At 44.7% G+C, this 14,343-nt stretch overlaps 1 protein-coding gene across 2 annotated transcripts in view; it reads right to left on the bottom strand.

Annotated features, from left to right (window-relative positions):
• ARHGEF40 (Rho guanine nucleotide exchange factor 40) overlaps nt 1-14,343 on the bottom strand; it is a 38,442-nt gene that overhangs the window by 18,739 nt on the left and 5,360 nt on the right. For both annotated transcript variants that reach the window (XM_073004489.2, XM_073004490.2), the window contains exons 2-7: nt 13,089-13,286; nt 9,840-11,613; nt 5,484-5,604; nt 3,771-3,876; nt 2,314-2,412; nt 1,011-1,127 (exon numbers count right to left, since the gene is read on the bottom strand). In XM_073004489.2, coding sequence (XP_072860590.2) covers nt 1,011-1,127; nt 2,314-2,412; nt 3,771-3,876; nt 5,484-5,604; nt 9,840-11,613; nt 13,089-13,286 — 2,415 coding nt within the window. The remainder of the gene's footprint in view (nt 1-1,010; nt 1,128-2,313; nt 2,413-3,770; nt 3,877-5,483; nt 5,605-9,839; nt 11,614-13,088; nt 13,287-14,343) is intronic.

Genomic DNA, 14,343 nt, shown 5'->3' with positions numbered 1-14,343 from the left:
AGGTGGTAAGCGCTCCAATGCTAGAGGTATCCAAGAGAAAATTGGGCAACCCTCTGTCAGATCTGCTTTGATTTGGATTCCTGCCTTGAGCAGGGGGTTGGACTCGATGGCCTTAGAGACCCCTTCCATATCACTTATTCTATGATTCTATTATTATTTTTTTCTGCCTGAAGAAAGAAACAAGACATTGTCTCATCTCTACCTCACAAACACAAGCTAACTAGATGGCAGTTTAACCTTACTTCAGTACTGACCATGGAATAATATCCAGTGACAGCCCTGAGTCAGAAAGGTAGTTTAAGGGGCTGGGACAAGTTATGCCCCACATACATTTTGGGCTACAGTGTAGTTATCAGGGCGTAGATGTCCAAAGGGGCTTGGCCCATCTGGCAATCCACATTAAGATGAAGGAAAATATATGGATAAACTGCAGATCATGTCTGAGGATATGCATGGGAATTGTGGTGTCAGTGTGTTACAACTTTGCACGGGACAACCCAATATCATGCCTGGACCCTGCACACACCACCTCGTTCTCCAACAGAGGAGAACACAAAATTCATGAGAACAGCTGAAAAGACGACATCATTGTCCCTCAGCATCTTTTGCCAGTTGGGGCAACTGCTTCTCTCTGCCAAATGATAGGGCCAGCCTTATCAGATATTCAAAGCACGAAGAACTGACTCATACTAGGAGAACACACAGTGACCTGTTAATAGCATTTCTATATTTATACTAGCTTGTGGCCTCATGTGAAGCAGAAGAAACACAGGGTCCAGCCTCAGGTGAGGTGGAGTAGGCAGTTTTGCAACTATCAGGGATAAGCAGATAGGCTGAAGAGGAAAGGTTTATTGTGGGCAATGAGCAAATACATCAAAATATATGTGTTTGAGAGGAAGGTGTGTGTAGGGGGAGAGGTGTCTGTGCTTTGTTGGAAGGAGAAAAGACTGATTTCAAGGGTGAACTTTGTGGAGCAAGCTCAGTGTCACAGGATTACTATTCTTGCTTACCTGGTGCTCTGCAACCCATTTCAGTGGTGAATAGGATAGCGTCCCACCTAGTGATGGAGTCAACTGGTCCAGGGCAACATAATGTGGCAATTCAGGGACAGAAAGAAGGTGCACCTCCTGTAGGTTGAGGAAACACACAATGTTTCCATATTCCAGCTTCACAACAATGCCCCACCTATAGTCCTTCACCACTTACTGCCTTTCCCAGCAACAAAAATGAACACCTGAGTTAAAATCAGACCCAAACTGAGAGGGTTCTTAGGTGTTTGTTTATAATTCTCTCAAACACATATATGTATGCCTTAAAGCAGCGGTTCTCAACTTTGGTTAACCCAGGTGTTCTTAGACTACAATTCCCAGAAGCCTTCCCCACCACCTGTGCTGGCTCGGATTTCTAGGACTTACAATCCCAAGAACACCAGGTTGGGAATCATCATATCTAAATGATTTTTTTCCACTTTATTCATTTGGTTATTATTTTTATCTCTTCACAACTTTCCCTAGGCAATGTCACATGTGTTAGTGATTTAAACCTCATTCAGATTTATTTATCTACTTACAACATTTAAACATCACATTTTTTCCCAAAGAGCTGAGGGAAACACACATTGCTCTCCCTTCTCTCAACCCTATATTCACAATAACCCTATGAGACAGGCTAGGCAGAGATAAAAAGTGACCCAAGATCTTCATTGTTGATTTGGGATTTCAACACTAATGTACTCAGTCCTAGTTTGACATTAGACCACACTATCTCATACTTGGTAGCTCAATGACCTAGATATCCGGCTGCAGTGCCAGAGGTTGGAAGTTCAATTCCCCACTGTGCCTCCCAGAAGAGCCAGCCTGAGTGGCCTTGGGCAAGCTGCAGTCCCATTATACCCATACAAGAAGGGAAGGGTAAACCACTTCTGAGTTGTTGTTGTTATCCTTATTATCATTATCATAATCATCTCATGAATTCCACTGTGGTTTGAACAGACTGTATATTAGAGTTAATTATGCAGAAGTGCATTGTGCAGTTATCTCCTTCATGTGTTGGAGGGGGACAATATTACTTCACATATTTTAATGGGATGGAAAGTCTGGAATAAATAAATGGCAAGCCTTGGGGAGTGAGCGAGCTATTTCCAAAATGTCAGGGAAAGAGGAAATCTACTTGGAATTTGTCTACAGGCAGCCAGACCCCAATCTAATTTTTACAATACATTACAGCCTTTTGTCTCCTCATCTCACAACTGTTGCATCTGTCTCTTCTTTCTAACAAGTATCCCCCAATGTAGCCCAAGAAAGGATGACTTACCACTGCAGGTTCTAAAGCCAGCTCCTCTTCATGAGGTACAAAGCGGTCATCAGGCGGGAGGACCACCAGCAGCTGACTGATGGCGGGTGCCGAACTCTCCTAAAGAGAGAAAGGCTTTTGCTTTACAAAGGCTTGTTTTCAAGGGATGGTCAGAGAGAACCAGAGAAAGAGGAGAAAAGAGAGACACGGGATCAAGGAGGAGGAGAGGACAAGAGGGGGATAGAGGGCACAGCTATAGGGTTCTTTGGGGTGCAAAAGACATGGTCATGGAGAGGATGCTCAGTAACAGTTCTGTGGTGCCAAATCTGCCAATCTCTGAAGAGCAGGACAAGCCTCTGCCTCATCCTTTGCTGAAAGTGGAGAAGTTTGAAAAGTAAATAAAATATAGTAATGTTTTAGTAGCCTATGTAAAGGAATTTACAAGGCACTTTCAACTGAACAGTAAGGACACAGAAACATATTACAACGGTGCCCCGCAAGACGATGTTAATTCGTTCCACAAAAATCACTGTTTTGAGAAAACATCGTCTTGCGAAAATGTGGTTCCCCATTGGAAAGCATTGAAATCCATTTAATGCATTCCAGTGGGGAAAAATCGTCGTCATTTTGCGAAAATCTCCCATAGGAAAACCGTTTTGCATATTGCGGATCAGCTGTCAAAATTGCTGTCTTGCGAAAACCAGTCCCAAAACCACCCATTTTGCAAGTGGTGGACCTAGCTGTCAAAATCGTTGTCTTGCGAAAAACGCTCCCAAAAAAAAAGAACCGTCTTGCGAAACACAGAACGAAACATTGTCCAGCAAAAATCGCTCATAGGAAACACCGTTTTGCGAAGCGCTATAGTGATCGCAAAAACTCATTGTCTAGCAAATAAACCGTTTTGCGAGGTAATCGTCTAGCGGGGCACCACTGTATTACTTATTATAACTATATATATTCGTTTGACCATATTTCCTGCTATACAACACATGGAATTCATGAACTGACTATTCACTTGCTGCCTGATACAGCCCATCCCTGAACAGGGGATTGTAATAACATAATGAATGCTATTCACTTCACCTGTCAGTGGCTTTAATGCTGTGGCTGACCAGTGTATGTTATTGTTGTTACCAGTGCTGTTGTTACCACCAGAACAACCGTTGCTATTGCTAAAACTATTATTACTATTGCTTTTACAACTACTTGTTAAACATCCCAAGCGCTTGAGTAGGGAATGGAGTGACTATATGCTTACTCCTTTTCCCCTCATTTGCATTTTTATAGCACCAAGCTATTGCAGTAACAATGTACTGAGGATTAGGTTTGTTTGTTTAAAAAAGGCACAACAATTCGTCATAAATTGTGCCCTAAGGGGGTCGGTCACCAGCAAGACCTAGAGGCTGCCTTCCTAGGCAGAGAAGCAGAAAATGTTATGCCATGGGAAGAGAGCTCTTTCAGAGGAGGTAGGATGGTACCTGAAATGTCCTTAAAGCTGGCAGCAACACAGGAGCCTGGAGGACCCAGTCATCTACCTGGCTGAGGTCCAAAAGCAGGGTCAGCCCGAGGGCCTTCAGCTCTTGCCTGGAACATGTATGAAGAGACAAGAGAGAGATGAGGCTGTTGTTCTCCCTGACTTTCCAAGGGTTAATACACATTAATCACAGCTTCAGGAGGCACAGTGTATGGAAACTGGCTAGACAATTCACTTGGAAGTCTAAAAGCAAAGCATGCTCCTTATACACAGCCGCATGGCACTTAAAGCACTCTCTGGGTAGTTTACAGTTTAATTATGCAGACTAGATATTGCTCCCCCAGCAAACTGGGTAAGGACTTGCACAGTACGTTTCCTTATATCACCCCTACAATGAATCCACATTATGTTCAAACTGCCGCCTAGAGTGGACGGTTCGCCCAGATAGGCGGGGTATAAACCAAATAAATAATAATAATAATACCCAGCCTACAGATGGAGGGACTGAAGTTATGACTGCATTTTTATTTCATTTTTTTATGTCTAATGCACCAGTTTAGTATGCACAGAGTATATCAGAGCATGACTTGTTATTAGCACATGCAAATGAAGACGTGGAGAACAGACATCAAGTGGGCATAACTTTGTAGTGTATTTATGTGTTTGAAATATCCCGCGTAGACCATCCCAGTAAACATTATAGTTTTTATAATAATCTTTTCTTGTAGATCAAGAAATGATTGCTTAAAGCCATCAACTGAATTCTTTGCTGACGCAAAATATGAACCGGGGCTTTTTCAGGTGAACAGCTTCAAAACAAAAGCACTGTAGTTGCAAGGCACTTTTAAAAGTTTCTGTTAAAAACAACCATACATTAGGAACAAGCCACTTTCAAGCGAACTAGACCATTAATGGTTTTCCGTAGCAGTTTCCTCTCAGTTATGATTTCATGAGGAGAATTTCCTGAATTCTCCACCTGCCTCAGTCTATTGTTTGGAAGGAAATCCTAACAACCAACCTCATTTGAAGGTGCTTTCGTTAAGTAGCACAGCTGTTACTTCAGAAGGGAGACCCAGAAGATTTTTCAGAGGGATCATTCTGGAAGCCTCTTGAGGAAGACATGCAGTGGGTTGGCCCAGGATATTTGCTGTGTAAATATGGTAACATCTACCCCCTGTCATTCCACATGCAGAAGCCAAAGGGATGAATCTGTCTTTAACACTGCCAACAGGATGCACCTGAGGGCAGCTGCTTGCCCAGTAAACGTTGTGTGACATATTGGGAAAAGGCAGCTAAGCAAGACAGCAGCCAGTTCAAGTCAACAGCATACAAGAGTCAGGGCCAACCCTACCGTTAAGCAGAGAAAGGCAGCTGCGTGAGGAGGCAGAAGCAGAGGGATGGGGAATGGCAGTGAGGTGCTGAGGGGCAAAACTGTATGGTTCATGTGGCTTTCTTTGTGCTAGTTTACCACACGAGTGCTGGTCGACCACTCTCAATAGAATGCTACAACAGCATGTCTAATATCAAAATAAAATTTCACTGCCAATCCCAATTGCTTCTACATGTGGAAATTGTGTCATCAATTTATCCTTTGGCTGAGGCACCACAATGGCTTAGATGGCTCCTGCAGCCATAATTACCACGGCACTGGCTCAGGAAGAACACAGGGAGAGGGAAATTAATGCTGAAACCCTCACGCCTCCTCATGGCAATTTACCTAAGTAGGGAGTGCATGTATCTCAAGGTATTGACCAGATCCTCTTGTCCAGGAGGCAGCTCATCTTGAAGGGGCTGAGGCACCACAGTCAGCAAGGAGCGACCCGCCATATCTACTCCTCCTGTTGTAAGTGAAACACAAGGAAAACATGAGGTCTAGCTCAACATCAATTCACCCTGGAAGTGTAACACAATTTAGTCCTGACAGAGCTTACAGATTCATACTGAGTTCTACTGCCACTCAAACTGCCAATGCCAGACATACAAGAGCTGGCACTAAAGAGACAGAAGGATAGCCATGCCCCTAATGCCATCCACAGACCACTGGAAACTAGCAATGGCTATCAATCTCATATCATAAGTTCAGGCTGGATACCACTCTAAATATCAATGAACCGTTCATTTCACTGTAAACCACTACACAGTGTACAATGTAAATCACCACATGGACAGCCCAGCACAGTTACTTGTTTGTGTAAACTGAGCCGTCAAGCAAGAGCAGTGATTCCCACCCTTGGTTCCCAGATGTTCTTGGACTACAATTCCCAGAAATCTTGTCCAGCACAGCTACTGGTGAAAGCTTCTGGGAGGTTTTGTCCATTAGGAACCACTGGGCCAGAGAGTTCTTGTTCCTGTCTTCTAACCTTCATCAGTATTACAGCTGTGTTTCCCAAAGGAAAAGATGGATTCCTTTCAAGACACTGAGGTCTCCCATGGATAAAAATGCCATTCCAGATTGCAACCCTCAAACTTGATTAAAATCTTCACAGTGATCTCATATTGTCATGCTCTGTGGAAGGGCACATGGCAGGGGTTGGGAATCTGCTGTCCTCCAGATGTTACTGGACTATAGTCATGGTTGGGCTGACTAGGGATTATAGGAACTGGAGTTCAATAGCATCTAGTTGTAGGTCACATGTTCTGCACTCCTAGATAGATAGGGAGATCTGAAATAGCTATTCTCAGCATGCTATTTGGGAAGTATTAAAACAGGCAAAGGAGACAAGACATTCTGCTTATGGGGATCCATCCATTACAATATGCAGATGAAACGGAATCAAAATAAATTCTGCAGGAATATAGTCAGAAGGAAATACGCTGGATTAGAAGGCAAACAAGAACAGATTCCAGAAGGCAAAATTAGGATTAAGCCAATCAACTAGAACCTTAGGGTCATTGACACAATCAAAATGTTACGGTGTCATGTGTATATATCCAAACTTGCAACATATGAATGAGGCAAACACATGATCTCCTTAGAAATACAGGACTGATTCCAACATCCTATAAACATTTAGGTTTTCTGCCATGTAATCATGTGGAAAGATTCAAATGCAATTATTCCAAGAAAGAAAAATGATACAGTTTTATTTGAAAACAGAGGTAATATAAGATCTGATATGAGGGCTGTGGTATTCAGATTTTAGCATAGGCCTATGTTATATGTAAGTCATATTGACCTACAGTATTAAACCAGAACAGCTGCTTTTTTAAAAACTATATTTACAGGAAGAAACCCTGAGCTCATTCTCCATAAAAGAGTTACTGTTTCATCTTCCCAGGGTCATGTTGCTCTCCAGGTTCCAGAAAAAGCTGTAATTTCCCACCGATCCAAATGTTCCATTTCCTACCCATTCCTATCAAGTATTCCATCTGTAGCAATGGATACAAAACACATGGAATCTAACACAACAAAGTTCATTAAGAAACACATTTTCCCATTCCTCTCTCCTGTCAAACATGGGTAAGTCCCACGAAGCCTTACAAGAAAGCCATCAAGTTCTCCTGAATTGCCAGGTGAGATGTGAAGGGGTAGGAAATTGGGCTGCAAACTTTTTTAGGTTAGGTGATTTTAGGTTAGATTATTCTCCCATCTTCCTGTAGATATTGTTCAAGGAGAGATCCCAACTCTTCTGGATGGGCCTTGAGAATTTCCCATCTCATGCACCACAGGCATTGGTTAATTTGTGAACTGTGATTTTTAAAAAAAATCTAACTTGCCTGTTGTATCTATTGTACTATGTGTTTGTATCCTGTACGTCTTTTTTTGTCATTCTTTGCTTTGAATTTTCTAATTCTAATTTTTAAACACTGTCTGCTTTAATATTATAAGCTGCCTTAGGTCCTGCTGGGGAGAAAGACAGGGTAAAAACAATAAAAAGGAATTCAATGAATGAATGAATGCTGCAACAGGTAACCTAATGGGTGAGCCTAGCTGGTGGACCATCTCAGTTGGTTTTTTTACAATTTTCTGAAAGCTCAAGGGCTGTGATTCCCATAGGCTAAAAAGGAGGGGCATGACTAAATACAGTGGACCCTCGACTTACAGACGGCTCGACTTACAGACTTTTCGAGTTACAGACTTCTCTGGCTACAAAATTTAGATTCGACTTGCAGCCGGAGAATCGACCTACAGACCAGAAAAAAACCAAAATGGAACAAAAATAGAATAAAAACTGCCAGTTGTGGGATTAATCAGTTTTCAATGCATTGTAGGTCAATGGAGATTCGACCTACAGACTTTTCGACTTGCAGCCACAGTTCCAATACGGATTAATTCCTTAAGTAGAGGGTCCACTGTAAGCTAATTTGCATATTTCATAACTTTAAAATACAACAGACTAAAAACTAAAAACAAATGAATAAACCAGATAGGGATATTTAACTGAAACTGCTCTGTCATGGCCCCAGAAGTTGTGTGTGTGTGTTTTTTAATTAAACATTTAAAATATTTTTCATGGTATCGAGATGTCAGACATTCATGATGCTTCACATCCCCTTCCTCTGGGAATTGAATATATGCTGGGATTTTGCTTTGTCCACCTTGCCAGTCTGTTCCAAAAGGGCAGGAAAAGAAAATGCTCAAAACTCAACCTGCATCTCCAGAAAATATTTTGGCCAAATCCCTGCAGGTGCTCTGGGAGCTGTTCTTTTTTTCTTTTTTAAAAAAAGCAACTTTCCCAAGTTCTATCTATATATTTGATGACAGGAACCAACAGCAGATAGCCTCCTTTATTTACTGCCTTCCTAACTCGGCTGCTGCCTTCCCAACTTTCGCCCTAATCTTCTCTTCATTCATCTTCCCGCCGGCCAGCCCCACTTCCTTTTGGTTCTGCCTTGGTGTGCGCTTCTACTGAGCCACAGCCATCCTCGGGGAGGTCTGCCTCCCATATTGCAAGCCACAGCAACATGGCAGGGTTCTCCTTTGTTATTTTGGGCTGTGTCTTGTAGCTTGGAGGGACGGCGCGGTTTCTTCAAACTGCTATGATGTGGCAAGCAGGGAGGCATGATATTTAACAAGATGGCAAAAGTGCTGGCTAAAGGACAGGCCATCCAAAGCACCTAAGGAGAATTGTTTTGTGGAGATCTTACCCATACAGAATTTTGGAATGCAACCTGGCTGGTGGTTTGCATTGACAACCCATACACTTAATCGATTTAGAATACTTTTATATTGTTCTTCACCCTATTGCTTATTCCTAGGAAAATGATTACTTTAGAAACTGATGAAAGGAAACTTTGCTAAACTAAATGATGATTTTAAAAACACTCATCAATATCAAACAACAAAAGGCAGAAATATATAAAAGAGATCAATTTTATGTATTTGATGATGATGACTGACGCTGCCACTCAGCATCATCGACCAATGGAAAGCATCTGCTCCAAACCAGCCGGCAGTGGCTCTCTAAGAGCAGGCAGCTTGCTTGAAAGCAGGACTCCCTCCATTCCTGGGATGTCCCTCCTTTAAAACAGAGCCTAGCATCCTTTTGCTTCCCCAGCAGAGTATTCTGTGATCTCCGGTTTGCTACTGCAGACTCTCAACTTGCTGCTACACAAGATGGATATCTGTGCATGGAAATGAATAGGGCTTATGCTTATACTGAATACCTTGTTGAGCAAACTCGGAAACAACTATGCCACATGCACTAAAGACAGAACAAAACAGAATTGTTCTGGAGATGTGTTGCGCACTCCCTGCGTGCTCTCTTCATAAAGCAAAATGCGGCTTTGTCATGCTACACTGTCAAAATTCAGAGGCAGCTGGAATTCAATGAGGAGAGCAGGGCCGTAGGCAGGCTTATGTGCTGCCCATCCTTGCGTTAAAGAATAATGTTCTCTATATATTACTTCTAAAGCTTAGACAAGTTCCTCTTTTTAATTACAGCTTCTGTAACCCCTTAGCCAGCATGGCTAGCAGCCATGCTGACTGGAGGAATTCAAGAAAATGTAGTCCAAAAAAAAAGGCAATTCTTCCAATTGTTCTTTCTTTCCAAGGATGAGAAGGATTGATCAAGCCACCTTCAAGCCCACCGCTGACTCCCACAGCCCAGACATGTCCTTTTACTGACTTTACCTGTTAGAGCAAAGACACCGGATTGTAGAAGTCCCCAGTCCACAGAATGTCCAAGGGGAGGCCCAGCAGGGAGAGGGGTGTTCTGTCTTTCCTCTGGCCCCGGATCAGCTGCTACACTTGAGGCTTCCTCTGGTCCATCAAGACTCAGTTCATTTTCCCTTGACAACATCGTTGGTGTTGGTTGGTCGGTGCCAACAGGGAGGCCCTGTTCTCCCACGCACGGTGCTTCGGAACCATCCGCCCCATGTTCCGTGATGCCAAGGCTCTGCTCCGGTGTGCCAGCTCTTGGTTCATTAGCCTCCGCTGCAGCAGCAGCCAGCTCTTCAGTCCTAACGCTCAGGCCTTCTCCGCCAACGCTCTTTTCTTCAGTGCCAGCGTTACTGCCGCCATTGCCAACAGAACCTTTTTCTGTGCCACTCTCTGTCTCTTTGGTGCCAACGTTCCTTTTGCTGGTGCCAGCAGCCATCTCGCTGGCAGAAAGAGCTCCCTCTCCAGTAATGGAGCTTTCCTCTGCGATGCCACTTCTCTCCTCAGGAACACTACCCTCAAGGTTGCCAACAACACCACATTCTTCAGCGCCACCTGCTTGTTTTCTAGGACCAGTAATGGCTTCTCCCATCCCAGAATCCTGTTCTTTTGAACCAATGTCTGCTTCTTCCTTCTCACCCTCTTTTACATCAGCTGATACCATTGTTTCTTTGCTCGTCAAATCACCTCCTTGTCTAATTCTCGCCCCTCTCCCAGCCCCTTTCTTTTTCCTGCGGTTTCCTTTACTGCTGCGTTTTGGTGTAGCTAATGCTGGAGACTGGGTTCCATTGCCACCCTCTCTGGAACGAACTGGATCTTGGTGACCAGATCCTGGGAACTCTGCTTTCTCTAGTCCAATGTCCTCAGCAGCACCAGCAGCAACAAAAATGGCTGGTCTTACCTGAGTTCCAGAGGGAGTTAGCTTTTGCTCTAGTTCCTCAGGACTCGCGCTCCCTACTCCCTTAGAGGCTTCCAATGTTTGACCCAGGACTGGGCTAGGACTTCCTCTTGACTTATCGGGCCTGTCTCTCTGGGTACCACTTCCTTGGCTGGATCTCTCTGCCTCTTGGGTTTTGAAAGCTTGACGCAAGGCAAAGTTCTCTCCACACCCTGACTTATGGTGGAGCCAGGCCCGGTGGCGGCGGCTCCGGGTCTTGCTGTGTCCCTTGCGGGCAGGCATGGTCTGAATCTGTGCGCCACAAGGCTGTAGGATCCTGGGCGGCTGGTGCACGGTGGGGCTGACTTCCAAGAGGTGAACGTATTCGCCTTCCGACTCTCGGTTTTCCCCACCAGAGTGACGTCCGTCGCCAGGGCTCCGGGCCCCTAGCACCTCTGGAGTCAAATCTGCAGGGCAGCGTTGCCCCACAATGAATCCGTCTTTGTGCACAAACTGGGGGTACACTAGTTCAGACCAGGGCAGGCTCAGGACCTTCTCCCCAGCTGCCAGCAGGCAGCGCTCCAGGCGCCCCCCTCGGCGTTCCTTGTTGATGCCATTGAGCCATTCAACCGTGAAAAGGAAGGGGTAGGAGTCGGAGGACACAGGCAGCTCCTGAACCCCCCTGTGGCTCTCCGGGGAGAGGCACTTCAGCACCAGGCGGGGGGCACACTCCCGATGAGGCACCACTTGGAGATAGAAGTCCCCCGGGCAGAGGCGTTGCCAGGGCAAGGAGCCCAGCTGCACAACGATCTTATCGCGAAGGCACAGTGGCCAACCTTCATGGCAGAACACAAAACCGCTGTACTGGGCCTAAAAAGGAACACAAGAGAGAAGTGGGGAGGGCGAATTAGATGCAAAGCAGCCAAACTGGGCATCAGGAAAATATCAGATTTGGTGACTTGTCTAAACAAAGTAAATTTGCACAAACTGGCTTACTTCGCACATTAGTTTATTTCAGTTTTGGCAAACTCATGGATGGGCAAAATGTCACATCCCGACTACGAGAAGTCCTTTTAAGCAACCCTTCTGGGTTCCTGGCACTTAATAGTCATTTAACTTTGAATAATACTCTCGCCAGGGTGGATAAAAATCAACGATTTTTAAAAAAAATCAAATTGGTTTATGTAACCGTTTAAATACTATTTAAACTGAAAAATTCAATTATAAAAAATTTAGATCATGACCAAGATTGCGACTTAAATCAAATTGATTTAAATCAAATCAACCCTGGTGCTCACCATTTTCTGGGCTTGAAACCTGGCTTTGGGCTTCACACAAGAGCTGGTGTTCTCTGGCCTCAAAACCTTGGAGTTCCCCTGGTGCAACAGCTTACAGAAAGAAATAAAGTGTTACCTTGACTTATGAACTTAATCCGTATTGGAACGGCGTTCGTACATTGAAAAGTTCGTAAGTCGAGGCAAGATTTCCCATAGGAATACATTGAAAACCATTTAATCTGTTCAGGCTGTTTTTTGTTCGTATGTCGAGGCACCGTTCATAAGTAGAGGCATTAGTTCCCATAGGAACTAGTGCAAAGCCGGTTAATCCGTACTCTACCACTAGGGGGTGAATTTTTTCTTCTTCTTTTGACCTAAAATGAACTTAGGTCAAAAAAAGGGCAGGAAAGGTTTTTTTTTCATTCGTAAGTCGAAGCTCCGTTCGCAAGTCGAAGCAACATTCTGCAAACGGAGCCGTTCGTAACTCGAAATGTTCGCAAGTGGAGATGTTCCTAAATCGAGGTACCACTGTAATGGAAGTACTAATTATGGATTAACATTTCAAAGGATTGTAAAATCATGGGAAACTGTCAATCCTCGGGAGAAAGAAAAACCCACATTTATCTATGTGAAAGTTTCAAGAAATGATTTGGGATCCTTTTATAAAGAAAGTTGGAGTATAAATCAATCAATGGTGTTAAAAAAATTCTAGAGCTGATCTCTAGCTTTGCAAAATGTCCCCAAGTTAAACCTATCAGTCTTCTCCATGTTGCTGGATCACAACATCTACCCTGGGGTCCTACCTTCCACTGATGATTTGAACCACCACCACCACCCCCATATCCCTTTTACCATTGAAAATGCCAGCTGGGAATTCTGGGACGGTTGTTCAAAATAAAGGTTTTCAACCCCTGTTTAGATCAATATAAGCTCCCAACAAGAGGTCCATTGTGGGATTCCAGCCTTGGCATTGACGGCTTTTATGCTGCCCTGTGCGGCTGAGCAATTTTTTTTCCTATTCAGGGGTAGCCCACAGGAACAGAGAGCCAAACCAAGGCAATAACTCACACAAGCTTCGCTTTGGATGCGAGCCAGGATGTGCTTGGCAGGAACAAGGAAGTCAAGGGTGTAGCGCAGGGCGTCGTGCTGGTACGTCCGCTCGAGCACCTCAAAAACCTGGCTCAGCAGGGTGGGGGCAGTGGCTTCAAAGGGGGGATACAAGGCAGCCAGGGTGCTCTGGACGCATTCTTCCACAGGTTCAGGTTCCTGCAAATACATCAAAGAACGTATTGGAAACAGGAGACACCGGGCCTCCATGAGCCCCCGGCTGACCAATCCTGTCCTCCCCAAACCCTCAGGGCCTTATAGAGCCCACGCAACCCTCTGGGTATCCATGTCAACCCCTTCACCCTGAAGCAGTGGAGAATAATTACAGCCACCTTTAGCTCCAGTGCAGTGCCATGATCTCCACATAGGTGCAACATCCTTCACTGTTTTCTCACTCTTGGGAGAGACACACAACTCCGTGATATGGCCTTGGCACCAAGTTACCTGCAGCAGCTACCAGAGGCTTAAGGATCCTACCTAGAGGCCGGACTCCGCTGCCCCCTGCTGGCCTGCCATGCCAGTCAGGGCAGCAAGGAAACTGTTTTGAAGGGAAAGGGGGGGCATGCACAGAGATCGGCTGTGTGTTAAAAGAACAGGGGGAATGGGGGGGGCAGCACGAAAGAAAAGAGTTTGGGAACTTGCCAAGAGCTGCGAATGGAGCAGCCGAGGCCTCATCTGGAATACATTAGCAGCTGTGAGCTCATTCCTTCCGCAGCTCCACCCAGCAAAGGAAATGGGGGGGGGGGGGAGAGACTGTAAGAGAAGGGGGCCCCGACAGTAAGAGGCAGCCATTATGTCCCGTCTTTCAGCTGTACCTCGTGAAGATTCAGAGTGTGTCTGTGCCTACTGGTTGTTATGCACAGTGATCCGCATTTAAATCCTCAAACCACAATTTCAAAATTACGTTCTTGGCTGCTGGGGAAGGAGGTGTGGGTGGAAGGACAACAATCCTGCTTTCTGGCTTCAGAAATTCTTTCTGAGAATTCAGAAATTCTTTCTGAGAATCCAGAAGAAATGGCTTTGCAAAATGATTTCCTTTTTTTCTTTTATTTTTGCAAATTATGAAAATGACAGAATCGGGTCGGAGCTAGATTGCGGACAACCAGCATTGAAAAACATGCAGAAATGCATAACTGCACGGTGCAAGCGGTAGGGAATTGAAAACAAATTTTTCAAAACCCTTTTTGGGCAGGGGCAGAAATGTGTCAGTCAATGA

Source organism: Pogona vitticeps, chromosome 6, assembly GCF_051106095.1.
Source record: "Pogona vitticeps strain Pit_001003342236 chromosome 6, PviZW2.1, whole genome shotgun sequence".
In the NCBI taxonomy this organism is placed as follows: domain Eukaryota; kingdom Metazoa; phylum Chordata; class Lepidosauria; order Squamata; family Agamidae; genus Pogona; species Pogona vitticeps.
This window is presented reverse-complemented; position numbering and strand designations above follow the sequence as displayed.